Source organism: Tasmannia lanceolata, unplaced genomic scaffold, assembly GCF_043159265.1.
Source record: "Tasmannia lanceolata isolate RefF3 unplaced genomic scaffold, GAP_Taslan_0.1 ptg000026l, whole genome shotgun sequence".
NCBI classification, from domain to species: domain Eukaryota; kingdom Viridiplantae; phylum Streptophyta; class Magnoliopsida; order Canellales; family Winteraceae; genus Tasmannia; species Tasmannia lanceolata.
In genome coordinates this window covers 6,720,731-6,747,614 of record NW_027518703.1, presented here as the reverse complement: position 1 = coordinate 6,747,614, position 26,884 = coordinate 6,720,731, and the positions used below count along the sequence as shown (strand labels likewise).

The window sequence follows — 26,884 nt, the reverse complement described above, 5'->3', positions numbered from 1 at the left end:
GAACTTGCATCAAACATAATAAAGCTCATGGATTTTCCAAGGTTTACATGACATGCAAAATCCGGCCTCCTTCCATAGACTTCACTTCCCCGAAAAATTCTTAAGCATCAAACACAGAGCCTAAAATTGGGGTGGCGCAGGGAAGGTAAGGGAGGGAATTTATCACTTCCCTTTGCCTTAAATGAACAATTGTTGGACCTACCCATGATGCTACATGTACCTGATCTTCTCCATTAATATGTTTGTCTCCAAAGGGATAATATACTTAAAAAAGTCAATCTTCAACGATACTTTATTGACCTGTATTTTAGACACGCTACATCAATTTCCAAAAACTATTAATGTGTGAGGACTGAGGACATAGATAATTACACTTTCTTCTTTTGATAACAACAGTCCTTTCTTTGTTTTTAACTATGCGAATCCTGCTACTGAAACCAAAACTATGATCGAGTTGAGAAACCCTACAATCTCAGCTCACTTGCCACCAATCTATGGTAAACCATCCGCACACCGCATGTTGCTGGTTGGTTTCTCTCTTGGTCTTATCTCAGTTTCCATACCATTTTTCCTTTTATCGACTGGGTCACGATCTATGTCGAATCGAACCGTAAATCATAGTATCTTGGGGTCTTATTCTACATCAATCAATAGGCAAATTCACGTTACTTCTGATGACTAGGTCTAAGATATGGTAGGCAGGCGGGCACTTTTTGATAATCTGTACCGTTGATCTGGTAAGACAAACTACTGGTCCCACTTGTTGCCTCTACTACTCCAATCGTTATCGTTATCAGATGAGACTAAATTGTTGAGTAATAAGTTTGGATTAGGAATTACTTAAAGTATGATTAAAAATAAAATGAAAAATTATTTCACAAAGTGTGGGCTCCCTCCATTATGTCTTTGAGGGTGTAAATAGGGGTGAATTCAACATAGAAATGAAATTCAAGTCAAATCTCCTTGAATTTTGTCATTACTAGTCAAATCTTTCACCAGTAAGATTCTTAAACATGAAGCCAATCGCATGTATATACATAGAAAAATACAACATATGGCCACCTAAACTAACTTTATCCCATTGAATTTCATGTTTTTTCAATATTTTAATTAGTTGTAGGGTGAACATTAAAAACAAATGAAAGTTGTTAGAACTCGCAGACAACCAACTATTTTGTTTAAGATTACTTGATTTCGGCCTTGGCTATTAGCACAAAATGCATATAAGCTCTCACTTTCTTATAACCAAATGATATTTCCACCCTCTTTTCTACCTTGTCTCAAATTAGTTGCCTCGTGATGTTCAACAAAATCAACGGTCTTGATCTCAGATACATGCCAGGAACCACAAAGTTTCTTTTACCTTGATCGGAAAAGTGACTTTTTGTTTACTTCTCTTGCTTAAAATTTAAATTTTGGCTTGTTTACAACACCATCTGCTCTAAACTAGCTTGGAGCCGAATTAGGTAACGATGTGATGTTTCAATGTCTGCAACGGTAAATACTATTTGGCTAATTCATGATGGAAGTCAAAGATGGAGAACCACTAAACTTAACCACATTTACAGTTTGGGTGTCAACTGATCCACTTCAGATCGGACCCACCTATGTCTTCATCTAGATCACTTATTGGTGGATCCTTTTCTGAGTGCTTTCATGTTGGATTACTGATATAAAAATCACTTAGGATTAACTTCCTTAACAAGGAGCATTCTTCTTGGAATGTGATTTATAGGTCCACTAAAGAGGGTTTTACCTTTCTCAAAAAAGGAATTAGGGTTTTTCTCTCTCCAAGGCTGGGTTTCTTTAGTGGTGTTTTCCGGGCATTTTTGCTTGGGTTGCAGAAAGAGGGTTTTGGTGGGGTTTTCACCGTTGTTGGAGAGGTTATGGTTTTCACCCTTGTTTGTATTTAACAATCCTTGTTAGTAATTTTTACTTGCCAAATTGACCGAGGATGTAGTCCAAGTGCCGAACCAAGTAAATCTTGTGTCTCTCCGTTTTTTGTTTTCTTTCTTTATTTCACTACACGCTTGAATTGTAGCCAACACTCATTTGGACTAATTATGTGTACGGGTGGTTATTCAGTTATAACCAAACCGAATAAATCGAAATAGTTTCGGTTATCAAGTTCCGGTAACCGAAGCCGAACCAAAATTCCTAAAAACTGAACCAAAACCGAACCGATTAACAATTCGGTTAGAACCGAATAACTGAATTGTGAGAGAAAAAGAGGGAAAAAAGGAAAATCTCAGTTTGGATCGGAGAGCTAGGATCATCCGATCGAAATGATTTTTTGAGCACAACCTAATTAAGCTGTGATCAATCAAATGGATGGTTTTGATCATCCTACGGAGTGCCATATATCACTTTTTTTTTTTGGGAAAAATGGTTTTCATCCATAATTTCGGTTATTCGGTTAACCGATTTTTTTTTGAGACCGAATAACTGAATTTCCAAAAACAAAAACCGAAACCGAACCGACCGAACCAATTCGGTTCGGTTATTCGGTTATAACCGAATAATGACCAGCCCTAATTATGTGGGTTACCAGAGGCTATTTGTTATTATTTGCTTAATAACCGGATTTCTAGGCCGCGGGTTCTTGCCACAACATTTTAGGTAGACTTGGCAAACGGTGGGCCGGGCCGGGTTTGACCCGACCGGTACGGTTCCGGGTCAAAATGACCCGGAAAATTTTATAGGCACGAAACTTGGACCCGCACCTGGCCCGTATGGGCCGGGTCGACCTGCGGGTCACCCCGGTTTTTTGACATATTTTCTGCTATTTTTTCCCTGTTTTTATGCCCACACAGCCACACTGTAATAGGATGATCCAAACCATCCATGTGATGGGCAATAACATAAATAGGTTCAGCCCAAAAAATCATTTCCATAGGATGATCCTAGCCCTCTGATCTATGTAGGAATCGCATATTATTATTTATGGAAATGATTTTGGGGCACAACCTATTTAAGCTGTGTTCCATCATCAGATGGACGGTTTAGATCAAAAGCTCTATAGATGGTTAATTGATTCTAGTTTTTTCTCAATAATTTATTTTTTGTGTTTTTTTACCCCTGAGATCGGCAATTTAGGAGAATGTAAGTAGAAAGTAAATGAAACCATGCTCCCCTCAAAAGTATTCATGGCAAACAAGTGTTAATGGGCATGACCCATTAGAGAAAAAGAAAAAAATTAAAGTAAAAAGAAGTCATTGACAGCAGATAACATCATCACAGAGCTAAAATTGGCATTTATTCGATTTTCAACCAATTTAATGGTGAATTATCCATCAGAGGTCCCCTTATAACACTGATTCTGATACGTGTATTTTTTTGGCTGGTCTTTCAGGATAAGATAGAATTAGCCAGGTTGTTTTGATAAGAGTTATCTTTGTAAATAAAGCCATTAGAGGCTATCTTGTAGGGCTGTTAGCTATATTTTAGGAATTATCTAGTCTACTACGTGTATTTTGCAATTTGTATTTAAGTAGTAATCAATCAAAGAAACGGGCAGCTGAGATTTGATTCCTATTTCCCCTCTATTTTGGTGCAATCTCCCATACGAGATTATTTTTCCTTTCCTCTTGAGCAGTGCCTTGTGAGACACCATAGGTCGAGGATGCAAGAAAAGATACCAAGAAGCTCTGTCATTGAGGAATATCTTTTCTGATCATAACAGATTCTTTCTATTGTTTATTACCCATTATCGCAAAGTTTATGGAGATAAATAATAGACAGAGATTATTGAGAAACAAGAACTCTTATTCAATTTTGGTATTTTTTTGAACAGACTATAAGCTCTAAGCTCTGTGAAGATCCTGTCCATCAGAACCACTTGGTGCTATATTCTACTCCCAAAATAAGAGATGTGCACTGGACGACTCTGTTGAACAGTTGAAATTTAGTTTGGATGGAGCTTCGAAATCCTCCTCAGGCTTAGCAGGGTGCAGGGGTGTGGTGCGAAATTAGAATGATGCCCTCATGTTTGGTTTCTCGAAGCATTTGGCGGCAGTTAACATATTAACTAGCACAATTCACACTGTTCTTATTGGGCTTCAGTTGGTTTGGAAGAGATCTCCTATTCTTCAGTTAGAAAGTTGTTTCCCAGCCTTCTCAATCATAAGTTCAATGTCCACATTCAATTCTCCAACACTGTTAATAGGAGTTGGAATCTCCTCATATGATTAAAAATTCGAAAGATATCTTCAGCTCAGGTAACCACATTGCGGAGTGGTTTGCGAACCAGCCTACTAAACATCTTTTACCAAGTTTAATTTCAACTAAATTATCACTTTCATATCATGTGAAAATGATAGGCATACTATGAATCTAATCCTTGACGGATTTGCAAAAAATGGTCTCATATGCAAATTGAAGATGAGAAATAGATCCCAAGTCTTCTCCTCCACAATCAAGCCAGACTCCTCGGCTTTCACCAGCACCCTGGCCAGGGCTTCTCCAACGATTGTGAACATCAAAGGAGAAAGCGGGTCTAGCTGACTTAAACCACTAGAGCTTTAGAAAATGCCCTTCGGAATCCATTAAGAATCATCCATAAGAACGGTTTGAGATTCATCCCTTCATCTATTACCTCCAAACTAACTCAAATCCTATACTCCCTAGCATGTAGTCCACAAAATCCCAGTCAATATGGTTGTAGGCCTTTGCCCTATCTATTATGCAAATCACCCGTACAATTTTTTCCTTTGCCACAACTCCAAACATTTGTTAGCGAAGAGGATACCATCAAGAATATGATTTCCTACCACAAAAGCACCTTGGAAAGGAGTGATGATTGATCCCATAACTGATTTAAAGTGGCTGCAAGGATTAATGCAAGAATCCTGCATATGTTGTCAATTTTCTGTCTAGAAGGGATAACATCAAAGAAATTTTTTAATCTGATATGCTCCTCTAAAGATAGAGTTCTAAAAGGGATACAATTAAATTTTGGGTGCCACCTTGTCCTGACATAGTACAACCTTTTTGAGAAAATAGATTATCAACTCCCTCATTCTACTCTCATCTTCTACCCACTGGCCATCATGCAAGATTCATTTGATAGCATTCCTACTAAGTGTTATCAAGGCCATTATGCGGAAGAAGTTAGCGTTCTTATCTCACTCTCTCCAAGCCAGCACTGTTGAACACTGCCTCCATCTAATTTCCTCCCAAAGAAGAATTTCATCGGATTCTTGAAATAGCTCAGAACTTTTGGAAATGCGTCTCCCATTTAGACGCCCACTTACCATCTCACCCAAATATTTAAGGATAGATTTAGTCTCTTCTTTCTTGATCTTGATGGACCAAACAAAAAAAGGTGACCTTCCGGTCCTTGCTTTAATATTTAAGGGATTGAAGCTTCTTAGCCATCTTGAAATCTTCCCACCCTAGATGTTATTGCCCAGCCCTCACTCCCTGATGGACTTGGTGAACACTGACACAAGGAACCGCATATCATCAAATTTAAAGGGAAGAGGAGAACCCTTGATGATGAATTGCATTGGGAAGGTCAGAGAATGGTTCGAGATTGGCCTAGGCACCGTCGACCGATAATGATTGGGAAAATGATCCTCTCACTCAGTAGCGTATAGGAAGCAATTTAGATGAGCCATCACTAGACGTGGTTGGTTGTTAGCCTAGGTAAACTGCATGCCATCTAAAGGAATATCTGCCAATCTCAGCTTGTTAATAGTACAATTAAATTTCCACATGCCAGTGGCCACTCCCTCCCTTTCATCCATAAGGGAACGTCTTTGGATTATCAGGGTCGTACACTGAAGAGAATTTCCAGCAAAAACTATCCTGCACATTCTGGAAGCATATCGATAGAGCAAACTTATCTATGCTACTTCCCCTCCCTCGTCATCAGAATGTCAACATCCCCGAGGAAAAAAATGATTTTTTCTCTGCATAGTTTTGGTTTTCTCATTCTCCGTAGAGAAAAAAAAAATGCAGAAACGCTAAATTTAAAGAACGGGCCCTAAGTTTCTCATATGAGGCTATTGGCCTCAGATCTAAGAATTCAAATCCATTCACACAAAAAAGACCCTAGAAATGAGAAGATTAATTACTCTCCCCTTAAATTCAACCTCACCATTCTTATATAATATGTCAAGCTACGACAACCGGATCAAAATGAGTGTTGATGCACAAACAGTCTCAAAGGGATTCCCATTGCTCCAACCCTGCTTTTATATAACTTTCTCGAGTAAGATAACGCAACGAGTGTGAATGCCTACAAAATACCAAAGCCCCCCTCAAGCGAGGCACATAATACAAAAGTGGGATAACCCACTTTGTCATTTCTTATTAGATCTTAAATGAAGACAGAATCTTCGACATCTTCTACGGATGTAAAATACAGAAGTTTCTTAGCAACTGGGAGTGAGAACCATACCAATCAAAGAAATTCCCTTTTCTATTACAAGCGCTTAACTTATAAACTGCACATTGGAATGAAGCAACAAATTCTAGTGCATTCAGTAGGGGAAAACACATTCAGTTCTAATTCTATGTTCTAACCAGATACCTTAACAAAAATTAGAACCCAAATTAATAGAATACCCTGACATTTAAAGGAAGTTTTATGCAAGCTGTATTACACCTTAGTGTATTCTGGGGACAATAGTTTGTCATTTCTAAAATGCAGAGAACTAAACAAATAATAGATGTGTTGAGGGAACTTCTTACATAACACCATAAGTGAAAATGTGTAGAGTCATAGACTATGATGTTATGCCAAGTTGTTGGAGAATTTAATTTTGATTTTCCCAAGAACAACACATATATAATATGCGTGCATCATTGTTATTGAGAGTCAAGCCAATTCATGTATAGCTAATATGGGCCTGAAATTTAAGATAACAACTACGGATTAACATTGTCCATTTAGTCCATCCAACTAGCCATGCTCTACAATATCAATTTCAGTTTATCCATCCTGTTTTGAATCTAATTGACAAGTATATTTTATAATGTCAGTTTATCCCAATGTTATCACAACAATCGTTTAAATTGATACAATACTAATAATTTCCCAATAAATGCATATATTTTAACAGTTTACTGCCACAAAATACATATATATTTTTATTATTGCAATATTAACAAAATATACTGATAATATTGCTACATTTGTCATTTCTTACATGTAAATACATATAATTTCTACTTTTTACTTACTCTTTGACTTCTATTTTTTTAATTATTTCTATTTTCCAGTACAATTCCCCGATATTATCCCAATAAAATCAGCAAATTTTGATATTATCCCGATAAATACCTGGGTCGATAAGTATTGAGAACAATGTCAATTCTATGTTCAAAATCAAATGATACCCCAATCTTGATCTCCATCTAACAAAAGAAAGTACTGTGAGGATTTTTGTTTCTTTAGAATTCAGCAGGAAGTTTTAATATTATACTGAATGAATAAAAGAAAACCCACGAGTATCTTGGGCATGCGTTTGACCAATTCCCACATCACATGTATTCTCTTAAGTTCAGCTGCTGAAGTTCATGCGGACGACAAGGACGTCAGCAAAATTTTGAGATCTCAAGTCACCACCTCAATTCCCACAGCAGTCAATGAAAATCCCAATAAGAAAATACTTGGTCACCGGTTTCAACTAATAAACATTCTATGGTTTTACTGTCGACAGATCAACACAATCTAGAGGAAACAACCCCAAAGATAAGGTGGACCAAACATTACTTTCATTGCTACAGGCTGTTTATTTCCTTTCTAAATTACTCTGGAAAGGAAATAATTACCCTCAGACATGGTTTTAAATTTCAGTTCCAGTTTTGGTTTTGGCCTCAGCCAAAAACAAAATTTCGGTGGAAATTTCGGTTTCGGTGAAAATCTTATAATTTCGGCCAAAATTTTTAAATTTCGGTTTCGGTTTTTAAATTTCGCTCCTGGCGGCCGAAATTTAAAACCATGCCCTCAAATCATCTTGGTAGTAGGGAAAGATATCAATCAGAACCTTAAGCTTTGACTAATCAGATATGCAAATGGTCCAAACCTGATAAGTTTATCATGTTTTGAATCTAATATCCTGCACCAATGTCGAGCTTCATAGAGATGTTATGGTTATATATTTCATAACATCAACTAAATAAGCACCAAGACTCATTTACCTGGTTCTTCCAAGTATGTGAGAAATGAGGCAACACTTGGACAAGTTCGTCATTCAGATGTACAGATCACTTCCAATAAATAGGCTAATTTGTAAAGAAACATTATCTTTAGATGTAGGCATTCATTTGTTACAATATCATAAATGGAGGTTATTGTTTTCAAGGATGCTATATGTTCATTCTTTAATTAAAGGCTAAGGATTCATTAAACAACAAGTTATTTATTAGGCATTTTTAGTATCACAAATCTGCAATGCCGTATTCTTTCACGTGTTAGAGTTTGATTGTGTTGTATAATCACAATAATAATCCACCTCAAAATATGTAAACTTAGAATTAAGTATTTATGTTTAAAACTTCATGAGCAATATATGTAAGGGTAGTATCAACCAATATGCTTAGAAGGAAAGTAACCATCCAACTCGTCAGTCACCTTAAAATCTTTCACCAGTTAAACTTTCAGCATCTAACAAACTATTAGCAAAGCTTACAAAATATTCAAAAAAAAAAAAAAAAAACACAAAGAAAGAAAGAAAGCAAAACTTACAACAACTTTGAAGTAACTTTTATACCACTATTCATGCTCACTGACCTTCAAAGGGTTAACCAAGAGTAACTGTCAAACATCATTCTGCTCCAAATGATCAGGTGTTGTTTGATTCACACCTGAAACGAGCTCTGCTTCAAATGATTTTGAGGGCAATCTCTCATAAATTTTGGACCCCAGAGGCAGAAGTTTACGCTGCCCCGAGTTCAATGCCTGGTTAAGTTCCCGGTACTTCCACCTCTGTTGAATATAAACTATACTTGCAAGCAGAGTAGCAAACACTGGTATTGCAATGTCCCCAAACTTGGAGTAGAAATCGAAATTCGGGTTTACAAATTCATACTCCTCAGAGAAGTAGGGATTAAAAACAGGAGCTTTTATGTAGTCATAGAAATGGGGAAGAAGCCTCACTACTGTCACTCCAATGTAATATACTTTCCGTAGTGGTTCACAGTTGATCTGCCACAAAAAGTTGCCAATGATTTGAGGAAGCAGGAAGAAATCTTGAACAAGACCAACATACTCCTCGAGTTGGGTTTCCCACTCCCTCAGTTTATGGCTATTTCCTCTTGAGTCAATATACAGTTCTGGCCGAAGCGGTCTCTTACTAGTGTTTACAGCATGAACAGCAAGAATTATTAGAAACCCAATCGCATGTAAAGCCAAACTAATGAGACAAACCTGCCTATCACTTGGGACACGATCTGGTTCTAGAGGAGTACGTGTGAGTAGTCTCAAACGAGATTTCCATACCTTCTGGCAGAGTCTTAGGGTAAGTAGAAATGCAACCAGCACAAGAAACTTAACAGTATAATCAATTGCCCGGAATTTCTGGTTATTTTCAAGATCATATGATGGGGTTTCATAAGATTCTGATGCCATCCGAGAGAATAGGGCCTCTGCACCTGTAATCAGTGGAAGGCTATATCCAAGAGCCTGAACACCAAGCATGACAAGAGAGATATAGGGAACAGCATCAACCTTATCTCTAATGTAAAATAATTGGCTGAATATGCATGCAATAGCCACAGACAGCGTCAAAATACGAAGAATACCCTCTACACCCTTGCGCGAGAGTATGTCTTCTCGTTGCCTCCGATATAAAATGGGAAGTGTCAAGAGATTGATCGGGCTAAAGTGGAGGGGGTCGTCTTCATTCCTTTGGCTGGTGATAGAGATCTTCACTGTTGGATTCATTAACCACAGCGCAGTTGTGGGTGGGTACTCCACTTTCACTTCGATCAAACAATCCAGCCCACCTTCAAGATCCATGCTCTCAAACAAGATATTCCACGATGCACGGACATCCCTACAACCAATTAGATACATCTTTCCAACCATTGGGTCATACAGACCCTCCAAGAATAGCACTGAGACATTGCTGTCAGGTTTACCAGAAAGCGTTAGCTCTGCAGAGACATTCAAAAGAAGTTGTTCAGTGGATTTTGGTTTAGCATGGAATTGCTTCTCCCCTACTACAGATGATTCATTTTGAGATGACCAATAACGTCCAAACAATGGACCTAGAGAGAGGACCTCCATCCGAATAGATGTCCTTTGAGAAGGAACTTTGGGTAATGGATCAGATATTGCAGAGACATGAAGAGTGAGGTCTTCCGAAAGAAGAGAAAGACTAACTTGTTCATAGCCATCCTCCAATGTTGGATAGCTAAGGAGTGATTTCTTTATAACAGCGCCTAAATAGAATGACTCACTTCTCTCCAGAAATGCACCAGCCAAGTTGATTTTTGAGTATTTATATGAAAGATGAGAGGTGCTGAACCTGTTCCACAGTTCCGAAGGGTGGAGTACCCTTTCAAAGGATAAAGGAAAGTACGAATTTGTCTCATTGTTGATGCTAGATATGCTCCCAAAGATGATGCTTCGCTGTGTGATAGAAAAAGAGATGGGAACATACAAACAAATGCGAGAATTGCACCCATCTGCAGCTCCATTTAGGCAACCAACCATGCAAAGCTGCCCACCAGAGGAATTCCATATTCCTTCAGCCGAAAGTGTCATGTTAGTAAGAGAACTTCTTTGTGTGGCTGTATACTGATTCTCCAATGGAGGAATTGCTCGGAATATAGCGGACACTCTTGCAGTACTTCCATTATTTTGCACAAATTTAGGTTCACACCTCACATCCTCAATCATGAGCTTGACATTCTTAAAACCACCATCTGTGGCCCTAACCTCCCTTCCAGATGCAAAAGGACCCAACTTACTGCAATAGTCATCAGTGACATTACATTTCCAGTTTGGCACGACATTAAAAGCTTCTCCCGATGTAAACTGCTCAAGAATTCCACAGAACCCAAACCCTTTAAAAATCTCGATCTGGTTGTCAGTCAAGTTATCTTGAGCTGGGTAAGGATCGCAGGCTTTGGACACAATCCCTTCGGATCCGAACTGATAAATCGAATAAGGGCCCAACTGGGAAGATACGTCGATCTTGTCAAAGTACTTAACATTAGGTTCCTGGTTTAGACTTCTCATCTCACCATGTACTGTTCTGCTGGTCAACGTGAAGGTCTTCGGATAGTGAAGAACGAGTAAGATCTTGTCATCTTGCAAAAGAAGAGGCTGGGAATAGCCAGAATTAGAACCCTTCACCCATTCCCATGGATCAGTAGAATCAGATTGTCTAGAAGGCAAGATAGAAGTCCCTAACAAACATAGAATTCGCTCCCCGCCATTCCTTTCCGATTCGACATAAACCCCTTCGAACAGAATCGAAAGCCAAGAACTCCCAGGCAGCATCTGAAACTGAGGAGATCGCGAATAAATACTGTAGGACGACGTGACATTTCGTCTACTTATGCCTAAATTCAAAATCCCACTAACATTAACCATTTTTTTAGATCTATGAACTGAATCAACATCCATCACTCTAAAAGAAACCAAGTTTAGGGGAGGGGGAAAACCCGAATCGTTCTTCGGTGCATCGCTGCTATCGAATGGCATTAATGGTGCACCATTATTCTCCTGTCCCCAATCTCCATTACTGAAGGATAGTTCATTTGGAATACTAAATTTTCTGTTTTCGTCGGGTTTCAGTTCAGAACCTAAAGATATAACAGATGCACATTTCTTTTCGACCTCGCCAAAGCGAGCATAGTTGTTGCTCACAGAAGGGTCATATTCTTCGGCCAAGGTAGGAGTCCATGTGAACACTTCATGACCTCTGTAAGAAATCGTGAAGCTAAAGAAGAACAAGAACTCTAAGGTCAAGAGATAGAGAATCAGAGATAGAATCTTCATAACTGAAAATTGTAGGCCTTCTTTTTAACAATTTCTCAACTACCCACTTGCTAAAACAAGAAATAATAGAGATCCGGATGCTCAGAAATAGAATGTGAGAAAAAAATAGGAAAAAGAAAAACTGGGTTGGGAAAATCTGATTCAGTTCTTCACAACAGATGGAATAAAAATGTGAAGAAAAAGTAAGATGGGACTGAGTGAAAATTTATAGAGAATTTGATATGGAACTGAAAATCTCACTTACAATGAAAGGTTCTTTGTTTCCTGTGGTTGATTGGGTGTCTGAATCTTTCTAGATCTTGGAGACGAGAGCGAGAGTGAAGCCAAATTTACGAAAGCATTGTGTTTTGACTTCAACATAAAAGAAATGAAAATGGCAAAGTTAAATAATACAAGCTGCAGTTCTATCAAAAGACCATTGCTTCACCTAAATTTTCAATCCTACCACTCACAACTGAACTCGTTTAGAATGAGAATGATACCCTCTACTTAAAAAATCGTTTTTTTTTCTGACAAAGCTAAGCCCTGGTCGTTAAGATTATGACAATCGATTGTAAGTGCCAAACTGATTATTGTTGTCATAATCTTTAACAAACAAGGGGATTGGGTCTCTAGCTCAATGGTCAGGGCTTTGTTTTCAACCTAGAGGTGGGAGTTCAACCCAACCTTACCTGTCAGAAAAAAAAAAAGTCTAATCTACTTGGTTTTGGATTTTGAGCATCAAAATTTGAGTACAACCATAATCAGTCTTGGGCTCAAAATCCAAAATCAATAGGCCCTTAATGTTAATGATTCACTTCAAATAGGTTATTATTCTAGCTCAAACTACGATTAATCCGACAGGGCCTTAACGTTCATTATTCACTTCAAATGTTGACGTAAATACCATATTTGTTTTGGATTTTGAGGATTGATTGAGTCCAAAATTGATTATTGGACTTAAAGCGGCCGTTTTCATACATGGGTTTTAGAATCTTGAATTTTTTCAAAATCATGGATGGGAGACAAGAGAAGAAGGTGACTGTTTGTTTCGCTTCTCTTTAGAATCCTGAATTTTAAGTAAGAAATCCAGGTTTTAGAAATCTCTCTCCCATCCTGAGATTTCTAAAACCAGGAAACATGGGATGATCTCCTCCTCTCCTCTTGTTGACGGAAAGAAGGGCGAGAAATAAGAAAACCAGAAACGGTCTCCTTCTTCTCTCGTCTCCCATCCTGGATTTTGAGGAAAATCAAAGTTTCTAAAATCCGCCTATCCAAACGGCCCCAAAATACTATTTAAAACCAATAATCAGTTTTGGACTCAAAATGAATCCTCAAAACGAATGTTTCTCTGGTTACCCATAATAGTTGCAAAACTTTAGAATTATTGAAAAACTCAAATTTTTGTACCTTATTTTAAACCTTAAAAAATCCTAAATGATTCAAAATTTCTCGCATTTATCGAATTAGATGTGAATTTTATAAATTCAACTCAAATTTTCCTAAATAAACACAGATTAGATAAATAACAGCATTTTGTCACATAGTGTTTATGAAATCTAATTAGAAAATAAAAATTATAAAAGATACATTATAGTGAAAATTGAACTCAGGTCCAAATGTAGCAAACACATGCACTTAACCAGCCTCAGATTATTACTTTTGTTATATCTTACATGTAAATAAATAGATAAATGGAGTAACACATGCTTATTTACTAAAACAATAGTAAAAGAATGGTCTAGTCCGGATTTCGGGATTCAGTGGAACACTACTTTACCCGGGCAACTGAAATTGGAAATGAGTCCAAATTGAGAAACCGTTGGGGCAGTTTGTAATATTCAAGTGGAATAGGGGGTGTTTATTTACTAAAACAATAGGAAAAGACGGCCCAGCGACGCGGCGGTGATTTAGGTGAACCAACAACCTCCACCGACCCTTTTCTATGGTCCGAATTGGGAGTTTATATAGAAAGGAGATGATTACCCGCACTTGCTTGTTTTGATAATGTCACTCCACACATTATTTTTCATTTTTTATTGGATTGATAAATTCGCACCCCCTGTAGGATAATTCACGTCCCTTTTTTTTTTGTTAAAAAGCGTTGAAGTCTGCCACATTTCCTCCTTTAACAAACAATTAGTAAACTCACAACAAGTTTAAAGTAACTTTTAAATCCTGCTGCAAATGACTAATGAGTTACGGTTTGTTTATCGCCCGAAACTATCTCCGCTTCAATTGATTTTGGGGGTAATTTCTCACAAACTTTGGAACCCAGAGGCTCATTGTGCAGTAATTCAACCATATTTATTTATTAGGTCTTATTATGGATGGGCTATGCACGAGAATCCACTCTGATTGGATGATTCTATCCCTTCGATTTGTGACTATTAAATAGAACCAGTGGGCACCTGTTTACACCCATTTTCGGGAAAGATCGGTCATAAGAGACCCAATCACTAGATGACAACTCGGATGGGCCCCTTCTAATTTCTAAAGAGATATTTGCCAGGCCGGCATTTAGCGGGAGCAATGGGAACATGTGGATTAGACCGTTATCATAAGTCCCTTCCCACATACAAGCGTGACTGAAATACTAAAACTACCCAATTGGAGTGGGTCAGATACGTGACACATTACCACCCAGAAGAAAGGACGGGCGAATAATGGAGCATGGAGAATGCAGTTACTAAAAGAGTTCCCCCCATGAGAACGTGGGGTAATGAAGTCATTGATGTGTGGTTTCCCGAATAAAGCTATAGAAGGAGATGACTATCTCCAAGAAAGGGGTCCCAGAATCAAACAACAACATGTTTTAGCATTTTATATTTTATCCTTCCGTACCTTTAACTTTATGTAGCTATAGCTTTTCCGGATTAGGGAAGTAATGAATTCATCTTCCTAGGTGGGTTTTTCTCTATAATTCAACTATCCCTTGCATTGGCATTTGTGTCGTTCTATTGGTTCGTTAGATCGAACAATTTGTCAATCCTAAAAGTCGTTTGCATTATGCGTTTGTGTCGTTATATTGGTCCGTTAGATCGAACTGTTTGTCGATCCTAAAAGCCGTTTGCATTATGCGTGCACCAACGGCGGCGTTTGCATTTTGTGCTCATCGACGTTTCAACCAGTCACGAGTCGTTCACATTCTGTGCGTGTCAACTTGTTATTCACATTATGCGTGTGTCGACATCCTCACATTTGGCGTCGTGTCTGTAATGTACTGTAAAGAGTTAAAGGCAGAGGAGCCTAAGGAAGAAGTATCATTCGATCCCCTGTTCTTCTCAATTGCCTGAAATCCAATCATAGGGGATGGAAACATTTCAGTCGGTTGTCAACCCCTACAATTGAGTTTCCAATTTCTTGCCTCCCATGAGGCGGGCATGCCCATGCATTTCACCACACGCTCACACACACCCACACTTGGTGCAGTGGCTGACAACCCCGGACCATTTGTGACCAAACAGCCCCACTTATACTTTTGCCACTAATACTATTGAAAGAAAAAATATGAGCGTGCCTCATTTAACTATGGGTGTCAACAGATCCTATTCGGACCGGTTTCACCTATGCCTTCTCCATGATCCATTCGGATCCTTTATTGGTAAGATCTTAATTGGAGTGCTCTATGGATCCTACTGCTAGTGCCTTGTCCATGATCCATTCAGATCCTTTATTGGTAAGATCATAATTGGAGTGCTCTATGGATCCTACTGCTAGTGCCTTGGCCATGATCCATATCGAATTGGGCCATCCATCGGAGTGACCCAAATCATGCTCTATGGTCCTAACTAAGTTGTACACACTTTGAATTTTGGAGATTTACAACATTCTGTCCACTATTAGTGTGTGCAGGGGTGGACGCACATATATCATGAGGGGGCCATGGCTGTACATGTATGCTTAAGTATTTATCCCTCCCCCCGCTTTTACCCGTGTAAATTCCTGTCTCTACGCCTGACTCTGTGGCTCCATAATTTCTTCAGTCAAATCAATCCCTTATCTATGAGTAATCTAAGCATCTAAATAAGTAAAACAATGAGAAATCATATGGTGAATGCGCATGTAAGTCGGTATTGGCGGTATTACAGGAGTACCACCCTTGATATTTGATCCAACAGCAGCATCTTAAAAAGTGGGCTGCTGTTGGATCAAATATCAAGGGCGGTAGTTGGAGAGAGAGAGAGAGAGAGAGAGAGAGAGAGAGAGAGAGAGAGAGAGAGAGAGAGAGAGAGAGAGACTTTTTGTTCCAAAGGATAAAAAGAAAAAAAAATTGATTAGGAATTTTATGAAAAAAGTACCCTTCATGAATACCCTTTCATTTACAGCGTATGAAGGGTATTTCTGTACATCAGCACCCTCCAATCGATAGATAATGTGGCTATGTCTGGGTCCAATCCGGCATGATTTCAGGCCTTGATATATGAATTCGAATTGGATCCAACCCCATAGGTGCTGTCCAATTAAGTCCGACCCTCTGGAACCATTAGCTATTGAAACCCTTACATGTAACTACTCAATTTCGTATAAACATTAACATGTCTAATTCCTCTCTTCAGTGTCACTCAACACATATTTTTATCACATAACAGTCCCTTTAGAGGCCGACCAAAGCGATTCCATTCCTTTCTCCACCCTCACATGTATGAGATGCTAAGATCCATGTACGTCAATGGTCAAACCATCAAAGAAAAAGGAAAAGAAAAGGCCTTTCTTGCCCTTAATCAAAGACAATGACAAAGATTCCGAGAGTGTGAGTAGCATGACTAATGTGTGACATATCTACCACTTTCTTCTTTAGAAGCTAAGAAGCCAGCTTAATTTTTTTTTAATGGTAACCCCTTTATCTAACCATACATTTCTAGCTTGACAAAGCTATGCTTCTATGAGCCTCTTTGGATCCCACCAAAAGCCAAAGTTATTTTAAGTTAATCTTACTTGTAAACATGGCATTAAGCCCTCGTTGAAAGCCTAAGTATAGCCATTATTTTATAAATAATTACAGCAAATATCAAAATCATTTGCATATAAGATCGCTATTTGGTAAGGCAATACATATAGCACTATTTAAAAGTAGGCTTATTAGAGGGAATGAAATCCTCACTCCCTGATTTTGATAATGCTACTCCACACTTTATCAGTCACTATTATATGATTAGCTGTCGAGAGCATCTATCTTAGGAAATTATAACATCTTTTAAAGCTAGTTAAAAAGGTAGAAACTAAGGAAGTAGGGAGTGCAAATATCATTTCCCGTATTATAATTTTCAAAAAATCTATCAGCTGCCAATTCAAAACGGGGTTTAATAAAGTGAATGGTACCCATATCAAAACAAAGGAGAAACTAGGCAGAGATTATAGTTGGGTTAATTAATGGTGACGATCAATTAATTAGAGGATCTCACACCGAGTGCGTGCAATCGAGACCATTGATCTTGTCGAGCATCATAGGTAGACCCATATGGTCATGTTCCTATAGCAAACGCCCATGCATTAGATAAAGAACTACAGAAAAATCAACAGATTAGCTTTTGTTGAGGGAACCTTAAAATCATCAGATCAAGGTCGTTAATTATAGCATTTTTACAAGACTTTGTGGGCGCTGATGGACAAACGATCCAATCTCCATAGGATGATCCTATCCTAATCATCCCATCTATAGAGGTTTCTATAGTGTGCAGACCCTCTACAGATTCGAAGGTTAGGATCATCCTAGGCTAATGGATTTCGAGCTACAGCCTATTTACATTGTGGTCCAACAAATGGATGGTTTGGATCATCCTATGAAGTAGACCCCGCTGTACTTTGAGTGTGGATATCATCGTTCTACCATCGTTGCTCCATATCCGCAAGAAAGAAACAAAAGAAAGTCATAGTGATAATCGAAAAAAGATATGCTAGTGGCAGTGGTGGGTTCGAATTTTATCGGCTTCGAATTTTCACAGTTGATATTCCCACGAAGAGAATACACCGAGACAAGAAGGATATTCAGAACAAGGACGATATGGAGAATATTAAGACACGTGTCAGGAGGAGAATCCTCCCTAATCGACAGAGAATCGTGACAAAAGGTAAGGGTTGGAGGCTTGTAGGAGAAGAGTAAGATGGGAAAGTGACCAACCTTCATTATTGTACAGGGGAATTCGATGCAATCTCAGATTCTCAGTGAGAGGGAGAGAGAGATTAGACACTTTTTATTGAGAGAATCTTCTTACCTTCCTACCCACTTCACTAATAAAGTTTAGTAGCAGAGGAAGATTCCCCACCTCTTACTCCTCTTTCCTTCTTTCGGATGGAGGTTCTTCTCCTTTAAGCTTTGGGTTTTGTGCAGCTGTTTATACAACCGTAGAATTCGGACTTAGATATTCCTCACCCCACAAACTCAAAATATAAAATATTCTCTAATTTTCCATTACATATTCTTCCATGAAAAGCTTTTTATACAACAAAAGCTGCTTCTTTTCTTTCGAATATGTTTTTTAATAGTGAACGAGTGTATGTGGTATATGCAGCTTTTCATTAATTAATCATGGCAGATTCATGCTGTTCATAAGAAATTAAGCTTTGGATAAACATCAGCTTGGACCCATTGCATTAATTGATTCATAAATGCCAGTTTTCTATGACAAAATGATTTTCAACCGTCAAACTCTCCATTTTTTCAAAAAATAGAGACGTAAAGGATAGATGGAGACCATTTTTTTATTAGTGATATAAACCGTTTATTTGTTGGTATCTATCCTAGATAATCCATACCCCAAAAATATTCTCTATTGGACAATCCTAATCCTTAAACTTTGATCTCTATGGAAAAGCATCAAGATGTCAGTATAAATAAGCTAGTATACGTAGCAGATAGGTGAGATGGGTGAGCAGTAGGGAGCACAAGGAAGAGAGAAGAGTCTTTTCCCATTTGTGATTTGAATTCGTACAAAAGACAGAAAAAGGTTCTTAAACCGAGCTCTAAGCACATGACCCATGGCCACCTTGATTCCTTCTCAGACCATCCCTAGCTTTTCCCTTTGTTCTTTACAAGAAGTTACCATCCCTTTGCTTTATCTCTTGCTTTTCTTTCTCCTCACCCAAAACCCAACTTTATTCTCCCCTCGAATTCACCCCTAAAACCAAGACGATCCCCTTCGATCCTCCTTGTGTTCACAACACATCCTCTCTCTCTCTCTCTCTCTCTCTCTCTCTCTCTCTCTCTCTCTCTCTCTCTCTCTCTAGAAACAATACTACACAAACATGGGTTCATCTTCGGAACTAAGCCTAGATTGCAAGCCCACAAGCTATTCAATGCTTCTAAAATCATTTGGAGATCAGTTTGACCAGACCCAAAAGCTTGAAGAGTTACTTGCTCGCCTCGAAGAAGAACGATTAAAGATCGATGCTTTCAAACGCGAGCTTCCTCTCTGCATGCAACTTCTCAATAATGGTAACCATACAATTATTGTTAAGCAATTACATTCATTCTTTTTCTTTCCTTTTTTTGATGGTTAAGCCTAATCTGTTAAAGTATAGGAAGATAAGTAAAATAAAACAAAGGTAAAACCAAAGAAAATAAACAAAACTGAACTGAATTTGTGTGGTGCAACCACTTATTGGTTTTAAAATAATTATTTATATTTATAGTTCCATCGCTTATAAACTCACGCATGACTTTGAGGTGCTACGATGATTTCCAATTAAGAAGAATTTCGATAATATTTGTGAGCTTCCACTGTGAAAACATCAATAGTTTTCTGTTTTGAATCATCTTTTTTACCTTTCCAGCCATGGAGGCTTTTAGGCAGCAGCTTGAAACTTACCAAACAAACCAAGAAACAAGGCCGGTACTCGAAGAATTCATACCTATTCGTCACTCAAGCTCTGAAGCCTCAGAGAAGGTATCAAATTTATCGGAAAAGGCAAGCTGGATGACATCGGCGCAGCTATGGAGCCAAGGGAACGATGTGAACTTGCACCAAATGGGGACTACATCTTTGAAAGAAACTGAGCATAGCATTACTGTTAGTCCAAAATTGGCTTTAGATAATAAGCAAAGAAATGGAGGAGCTTTTCTTCCATTCTCTAAGGAAAAGAATGGATGTACTAGTTCCATGATGCGAACTGTCCCAGATTTGGCACTGGCTCCGATCGATAAAGATATCGATGAGAAGAAATGCAACGAATCGGAGAAAGGAATGGGGTGTCCAAGGAGAGAGATTTACAACAAAAGCGGCGGCGGAGTGACAACAACAGAGCAAGGAAAGGGGTCGGTGACTCAACCAGAAGCACAAGCAACAACAACACAGGCACACAGAAAAGCAAGGAGGTGTTGGTCACCTGATTTACACCGGCGTTTTGTGAATGCTCTTCAGATGTTGGGTGGCTCTCAAGGTATGAGGAAAGTGATATAAATTTAAGATAAAGTAAATTTCATTCTTTCATTTCTAAGAGTGTTTCATTTGTTATTTTTTATGTCTCTTTTTTGTCTTTCCTTAAAACGATTGGATTTTCATGTCTTCTATTTATCTTTTCCAGAAAAAAAAAAAAAAACGTGGGAGTGGTACCGTTACCCTCCTATTGGTGTTCTTGTTATTGATTTCTTTTGTGATGTAAATTTTAATCTGTTGAAACAGTTGCTACCCCAAAGCAAATCAGGGAGCTGATGAAGGTTGATGGGTTGACGAATGATGAGGTGAAAAGCCATTTACAGGTCTCTCTCTCTCTCTCAACATGCATGATTAAGAGTGCCCGCTAGAGACGTATGACACTTTTGAAGAAGTTCTATTTGCTCAATGAGTGACTCCCCACGAACCCCCCTTTTTGTTTGTACACTACTGCTAGAAATTGATCAATATGATCGAAGTTATATACCCTATAACACAGGCCTTATCCACACAAGCAATAGACAACTTACGAAGGCTTTGGAATATTATTTCGGGCACTCAAGCTTTCTCATGTCACATGAATCAAATGTTTCATTTCATCTGGAAAAAGCCATCTCTTTCTCAACAATGCCTAACATTGAATTGGTCTCTTTACAGAAATATCGACTCCACACTCGAAGGCCGGGCCCAACGCCTCAAGCGGCCCCGACCGCAGCACCTCAACTCGTAGTCCTAGGTAGCATCTGGGTCCCACCAGAGTATGCCACGGCTGCAGTGGCGCACAGTGCGGGTCCCGCAATCTACGGCGCACACCCATCCACACACACCTCTGCACACTATTGTTCACCTCAAGACTTCTATCCTGTGCCACCTCACCACCCCTTACATTCCAACCTCCCCCACCCTCATCACCAACACCGCCAGCACTACAATGCGTCGCCTCAAACACAAAGCTCGCCGGAATCTGACATCCGGGATGCTGGAGATCGCTCGGAGAGTATCGAAGAGGAGGGAAAGTGTGAAAGCAACAGCTGGAAAGGAGGAGATAGTGGCGAGAACGGGGGAGGAAAGGGTTTACTTTCATTGAGAGACAATGGAGAGGAGAGCAATGGGAGCGAGATCACCCTCAAGTTCTAGGATTAGGGTGTGGCTCTTCGGCATAAGTCTCGGGTTTGCTCCCTGGAGAGGTGTGATCGAATCCCACCCGGGCTTACCCGATGCGCGTGGTTTACGGGCAATTGCGAGCATCCGTAGGGAATAGTCCTACTTCCAAAGGGGGTGGGGACACCCTACGTCAAAGAAAAAAAAAAGAAAAAAGAAGAAGAAGAAAGTTCTAGGATTAGGGTTTTTTAATTACCTCGTTGAGGATTGGTTTTCTTTTTTTTGTTTTTTCTTTCTTAGCTTCTTGAGAAGATAAAAAAGGAGTAAAAAAAAAAAAAACAAAAAGAGAGGAAGAGCCAAAGCGAGTGTTTTCTTTTTCTTCGTTCTAGTCACTGCGTGGAAAATGCAGTTGGGCTTTACGTGGGTTTTGGCGTTTAGAAGAGGGCTTTTCGGATCAATAGAAATTAAAAGACGGATTTACCCTTTATTTTATTTATTTTTGTTTGAATGACAACGCGTATGTGTCACCTTTTCGAAATGAGATTTTTGAGATGTGAAGGATAAGTTTGTCTTTTTAGGATGAATGAGTGTTGATGCGACGTATTATCACTTATCAGCCAGCAGATACCTACAACGGCGTTTTTTGTCTTCACATTTTGCTTTCGACGTGCAGTACGTAAAAGTCTAACAGGTTCTAAACCGATCATTTGGATCAACGAACGTAAATAGGTTGGGCCCCAAAGATATCACCAATGGATGATCCTAACCCTACGATTTGCAGTGTTTATATAATGTGTTCTCCTCCTACAAATCAAAGGCTTAGAATCATCCCGTGGACATGATTTGAAAATGTGCATATATAAGTAGACGTCGACATCACATGCCCGCAGGTGTGAACGGACTTGTATCGGCATGACCATGTGACTATCTGCTCTCCTTGTTTTACATCTTTATAGTCTCTTTATGAAAAGCTATTACAATTCCCAAAATGCTCTAAGCACTACCTTGTTTTCATAATGTATGAATATATACCATTATATATTGGGAAATGATTTCAGCACTCCACTCTTGTTAGAAGATGCGCGAAAGCATCTTATTGTTTAATATTTAGAGGGCTTGTAAAACTTTTTTAAGAACTGTAATATTCCAGTGACAGCCCTTTAAATACTACACGACAAGACGCGTCGCTCATCTTATAAAAACATAAGAGTGTTGATATCATTTCCCTATATATTTTGGTGTATATATACATAATGGTAGAGTTTTGTAATTTAAATTTACCTTTAGCTATTTATAAATAGTTATTAATGTAAATTTTCGTACGCCAAATAAATCTTTCAATTTTTCTTTTACATTAATAATTTATAGTCTCTTTAGCTATTAATTTAATGGATTTACAAGGCAAACCATCTCGCGGCTCACTTTTGCAGGAGAGAACCATTTGGAAACTGTCTGCGAAATGGCTTTCTACTAAATTGCCTAGCTAGCAAATCCCATAATTTAATATTACATAATAAATAACTATTGGGAGATTCACATTTGTAAGATAAAGAGAAATCCACACTTACAAGGTTTTGCCATTATATTTAGTATGAAGTATTAGTGGACATAAGTTACTGCCACAAAACGTAAGACAGCTCGTACGTATTCATTACGGAAACTACTGCTTCCTTTGACACAATTACCATTTGACAAACAAACACAAGCCTTAGTAAAGCTAAATAAGCCTTGTTCTAGCTGAGGTATATACCCCATATCTCAAACTTGAGTTTTCTTCGCCCCCATTAGTATTGTCGGAGAGTACTTCAGAATAAGAGCCTCCTCACATAACTTGACAATCTGAGTCTGCGGGAGAGTGACCATAACCATCCTACTCAGAGGACCCTCATCCTCAGGCGAAGGAAGTATCAATACCTGCCCTTCTCCAAACACTCGCTCTAAGTAACACGACACTCGAATCGGCTCAACGCCCACTTCGAACGTGGCCTTGTAAGAAGACAGACTCTCCCAGTTAGCACACACAAGTTCAGGACCACTAAGTATAGGACGCTCTTCACTTAGCTTCTCTCTCCCACCTCTCTCTGACTCCAACCATTCAATCAAATCCATGACCCCTTCATTCCCCATCTTTCCCACCGCATCACTTACAGCCTTACCAGCTTCCACAAGCCCTCCTTCCTTTAATCCCTCCCCATAAACCTTACTAAAAACCATAGCATTTCCAAAGAACCCTTTATCTAGGCCCAACACCTTTCTCATCTCTAAGCATATAGATATGTCTAGGAGCCCATTCTTTCTTCCCTTTGCCCTGCTGACACACACCCAAAACAGCCCAGCAAGAGCCTCGAATGTAGTCGGGGTTGGCCCATCAGGCATACTAGACTCAGCCATGCACCAATTCACCATATCTTCTGTGAATGCAAAGGTCACCGTTGTGAATTGCTCGACGTCCGAGCTTGGGAAGTGTTTGTTTAGAGCCATGGCGGCTTCGTAATGGTTGATTAAGTCGATATTTATCTTATGGTCAGGGCTTTTGTAGCAAAGCTTTCTAGGGGGCAATGAATGGACATATGGGGGAGAGAGAATTTTGCCAAGTAGAGATGTATCTGCCCATGCCTTGATTAGCATGGTAGCGCAAGCTGTGTCTGCAAGCAGATGGCTGCAGCTCAAACCGATTGCTAGCCCACCGCCTTCGAACTCGGTAAGCTTCACTAAGACAACAAAATATATTAAAAGACCACCCACATGTTCAACAAAAACGATTTCTTAAATTATTTGGGTTGATGAGGATAATAACCTACAAGGGTTATTGTCACCCATCAATGTAGGACCAACAGTGATGTATCGGATTCATGGTGGCCCACCTAGTCTGTTATGTTTATGGCTCAAATTCTATCTCATGTATATTCCTATGGTCTACTACAATTTCAATGTAGCCCAAACTGCACCCATAATATTAAGGTATTCACGGAGGAAGGAGGTCAGAGTAGTGCCCCTAAGCACAAAATAAGGGAATTTTTGACATGAAAAGTGCATAGTTTACGTCTATAGGAGAAACAATTGTACTCAAATTAGGATTCGGATTCTACACAGGTCTTGGTTGTAGACCTTTTGGGTATCTTGTATTTTGTAATTTTTCGTCTATTGTAGAAATTCTTGTATCGACTTTGCTTGCTGAGTTGCTGATTCAATCCCACAATATAGGGGTGTAAACGAGCCGAGCCGAGCCGAGCTTGGTCAGGCTCGGCTCGGCTCGTTAAGCTCACAAGTGAGGCTCGGCTCGGGCTCGGGCTCGAACCAGGCTCGGCTCGGCTCGGCTCGGTCAGGCTCGCGAGCGGCTCGCGAGCCTTACCGAGCTTGGGTTATATTATGTTCACACCCCCACATCTTCCCTGGACAGCCCTACTAGTGTAATTTGACTACTTTTTTTACACTATGGGGGGTGGTCCTAGTAACAAATGGGGTTCCAAAAATGAAGTGACATATTTTGCCCCCCCCTTTCACTCCATGGACAATCCTTTTAATGTATATATTAATATATAATATATATATTTAAATATATTAAATTCTTAACGAGCTTTAACGAGCCGAGCCGAGCCGAGCCGAGCCTGGCCTAACTCGGGCTCGGCTCATTAAGGATTAGAGCCGAGCTTTTTTCGAGCCGAGCTCGAGCGAGCCTCCGTGCCCGAGCCAAAATTGACACCGTTACCACGATATGATTAACCACGTAAATCTCTCGATGGGATTTTTTTAATATAGTTTCTATGATTGTCTGTGTTTCCATGAAAATCGACAGTCATCACAACAGTTGGAGTACAATAGGCTAGAGGGTTATGCTAAGTAGAGCCTCTTATCTATAGCAATATGAATTAGATATGGCAAGAAGGTTTGCTAAAGGGAAGTGATGTATCCACCACTTTATTTTACTTGGGACTGTCACCTCTAGTGTATCTATTATGACTGTTGAGGGGCTGATTTACTTCCAAGTAGGAAAGACTCAACGGCCTGATTGCCACATACACTGAAGTTGGCTGTCCCATGTAAAGAAAAGGGGTGAATTTATCATTTCCCTTTGCTAAAACATCTATGTGCAAATTAACTAAATTGCCTCACCTGAACATAGAATGTGGACCAGAAATATTGCTTGTGAAACATGTCCTCCCAGTAAGTGAGCTTCAGTTCTTGTACCCGATCCGCCGTCTGTAACCATTCTTCAACACTCCCACTTGCTCTCGCCTCGATCATTCTCACACCTGCATCGTTACACTTAACCATCCAATGCCCTTCTGGGTTCTTCAGTAACCTACCAGTAACAATCGGAAAACTTGTCAGCGTCTCAGATAGCGACTCTCTTAGTTTTTCCGTGATTCCACCAACATCAAATTTGGTTTGAAAACGATAGTAATAGATGATCCGAACATTGTGCTGTTCCATGGCATGATCGAGAACCGACAGAGAGTAGAATTTCCCCGGTTTCACCGGCTTAGTGCTAACGACAGTTCGCTTGCACAGGAACCTGACCTCAGCCATGATCGGAGTCTCAAGCCTTTCAATTTCTGACTATATTTCTTTCTTCTTAACCTAGTCTATCTCTATATACAGAGACTGTTTGTAAGTTTGAACAACCCATGTTCCACGGGAGAATGATTTTCTCATGATGCAAGCAGGTTGGAAGGGGGAGAGGGAGAACTGATATTTCCATCAACTTTTTCTCTAATTACCAAAAATGCCAAGTAGTTTTCATTTATAATTTCAAGGTGTTTCAAAGGAAGGATGAAATGGTCATTGATTGAATACATATGGACATTGGAGGGATTGCAAGACCCAACTAACTGATCCAAATGCACAAAATTCGAATTCAGACAAAAGATGACACGAGATTGGGATGAGTGGCTTTGCCCCATAACACAAGATTAATAAAAGAACCAATATTTCTAACAAGGGTGAATTTTTGTTTACTTGACAGACAAACCTACATTCAGTTATTAACCTTCCTTGCTTTTGTTACTGCGAGTCTGTATTCAGAAATCAACACCATCATAAAGCAGCACAAAACTGATTCAAGTCCCTTCTTTTTCACTCAGAAACTGTATTTCAACTCCACACCATCATCATCATCATCAAAAGGGCGGCTTGAGATCCACCTTTTGATTCTCTCACGAACAAAGAGGCGAGATCTGCATGCTCCGGCGAGTTCCTGTTCGAATGCCCACTCATGCTGATCTCACAGAGCCCCATAGTCCCCACAATCTTTGAGGGCTGTGTCACTTGTTTTGAATCCCATCGGTTTCTTTGAGATATAAGTTCAGGAATTAGGATACCGGTTGAACCCCTGTATGGCTTCTTCTATTTCTCGATAAAAAGAAATATCACCAACAGTAGTTTGAATGTATATACAAAGGATTTCTTTTTTAAAACTTCTTACTAGAAGATGTTGGAAAATTTGTTGAGGGTACTGTTGATGATAGAAAAC

The 26,884-nt window shown here is 39.2% G+C and overlaps 3 protein-coding genes across 4 annotated transcripts; 1 reads left to right on the top strand and 2 right to left on the bottom strand.

Moving 5' to 3' along the window:
• Nucleotides 1-8,577: 8,577 nt before the first annotated feature.
• Nucleotides 8,578-12,305, bottom strand: LOC143858612 (uncharacterized). Its single transcript, XM_077369304.1, has one exon. It carries the CDS (start codon nucleotides 11,957-11,959, stop codon nucleotides 8,768-8,770), a length of 3,192 nt encoding a protein of 1,063 aa, XP_077225419.1. The 5' UTR covers nucleotides 11,960-12,305; the 3' UTR covers nucleotides 8,578-8,767.
• A 6,475-nt stretch (nucleotides 12,306-18,780) lies between these two features.
• LOC143858552 (myb family transcription factor EFM-like) lies at nucleotides 18,781-21,952 on the top strand. 2 transcript variants are annotated; one of them, XM_077369212.1, is made up of 4 exons: nucleotides 18,781-19,373; nucleotides 19,712-20,317; nucleotides 20,560-20,618; nucleotides 20,968-21,952. In XM_077369212.1, the coding sequence occupies exons 1-4, from the start codon at nucleotides 19,184-19,186 to the stop codon at nucleotides 21,445-21,447; spliced, it is 1,335 nt and encodes a 444-aa protein (XP_077225327.1). In that variant the 5' UTR covers nucleotides 18,781-19,183; the 3' UTR covers nucleotides 21,448-21,952. The 2 variants fall into 2 exon arrangements, with proteins under 2 accessions (XP_077225327.1, XP_077225326.1); XM_077369211.1 differs by having other exon boundaries at nucleotides 18,782-19,373; nucleotides 20,560-20,636.
• A 1,006-nt stretch (nucleotides 21,953-22,958) lies between these two features.
• Nucleotides 22,959-25,996, bottom strand: LOC143858854 (protein ECERIFERUM 26-like). The gene is made up of 2 exons (XM_077369562.1): nucleotides 25,525-25,996; nucleotides 22,959-24,117 (listed from the first exon to the last, which is right to left on the bottom strand). The coding sequence occupies exons 1-2, from the start codon at nucleotides 25,939-25,941 to the stop codon at nucleotides 23,170-23,172; spliced, it is 1,365 nt and encodes a 454-aa protein (XP_077225677.1). The 5' UTR covers nucleotides 25,942-25,996; the 3' UTR covers nucleotides 22,959-23,169.
• Nucleotides 25,997-26,884: the final 888 nt, after the last annotated feature.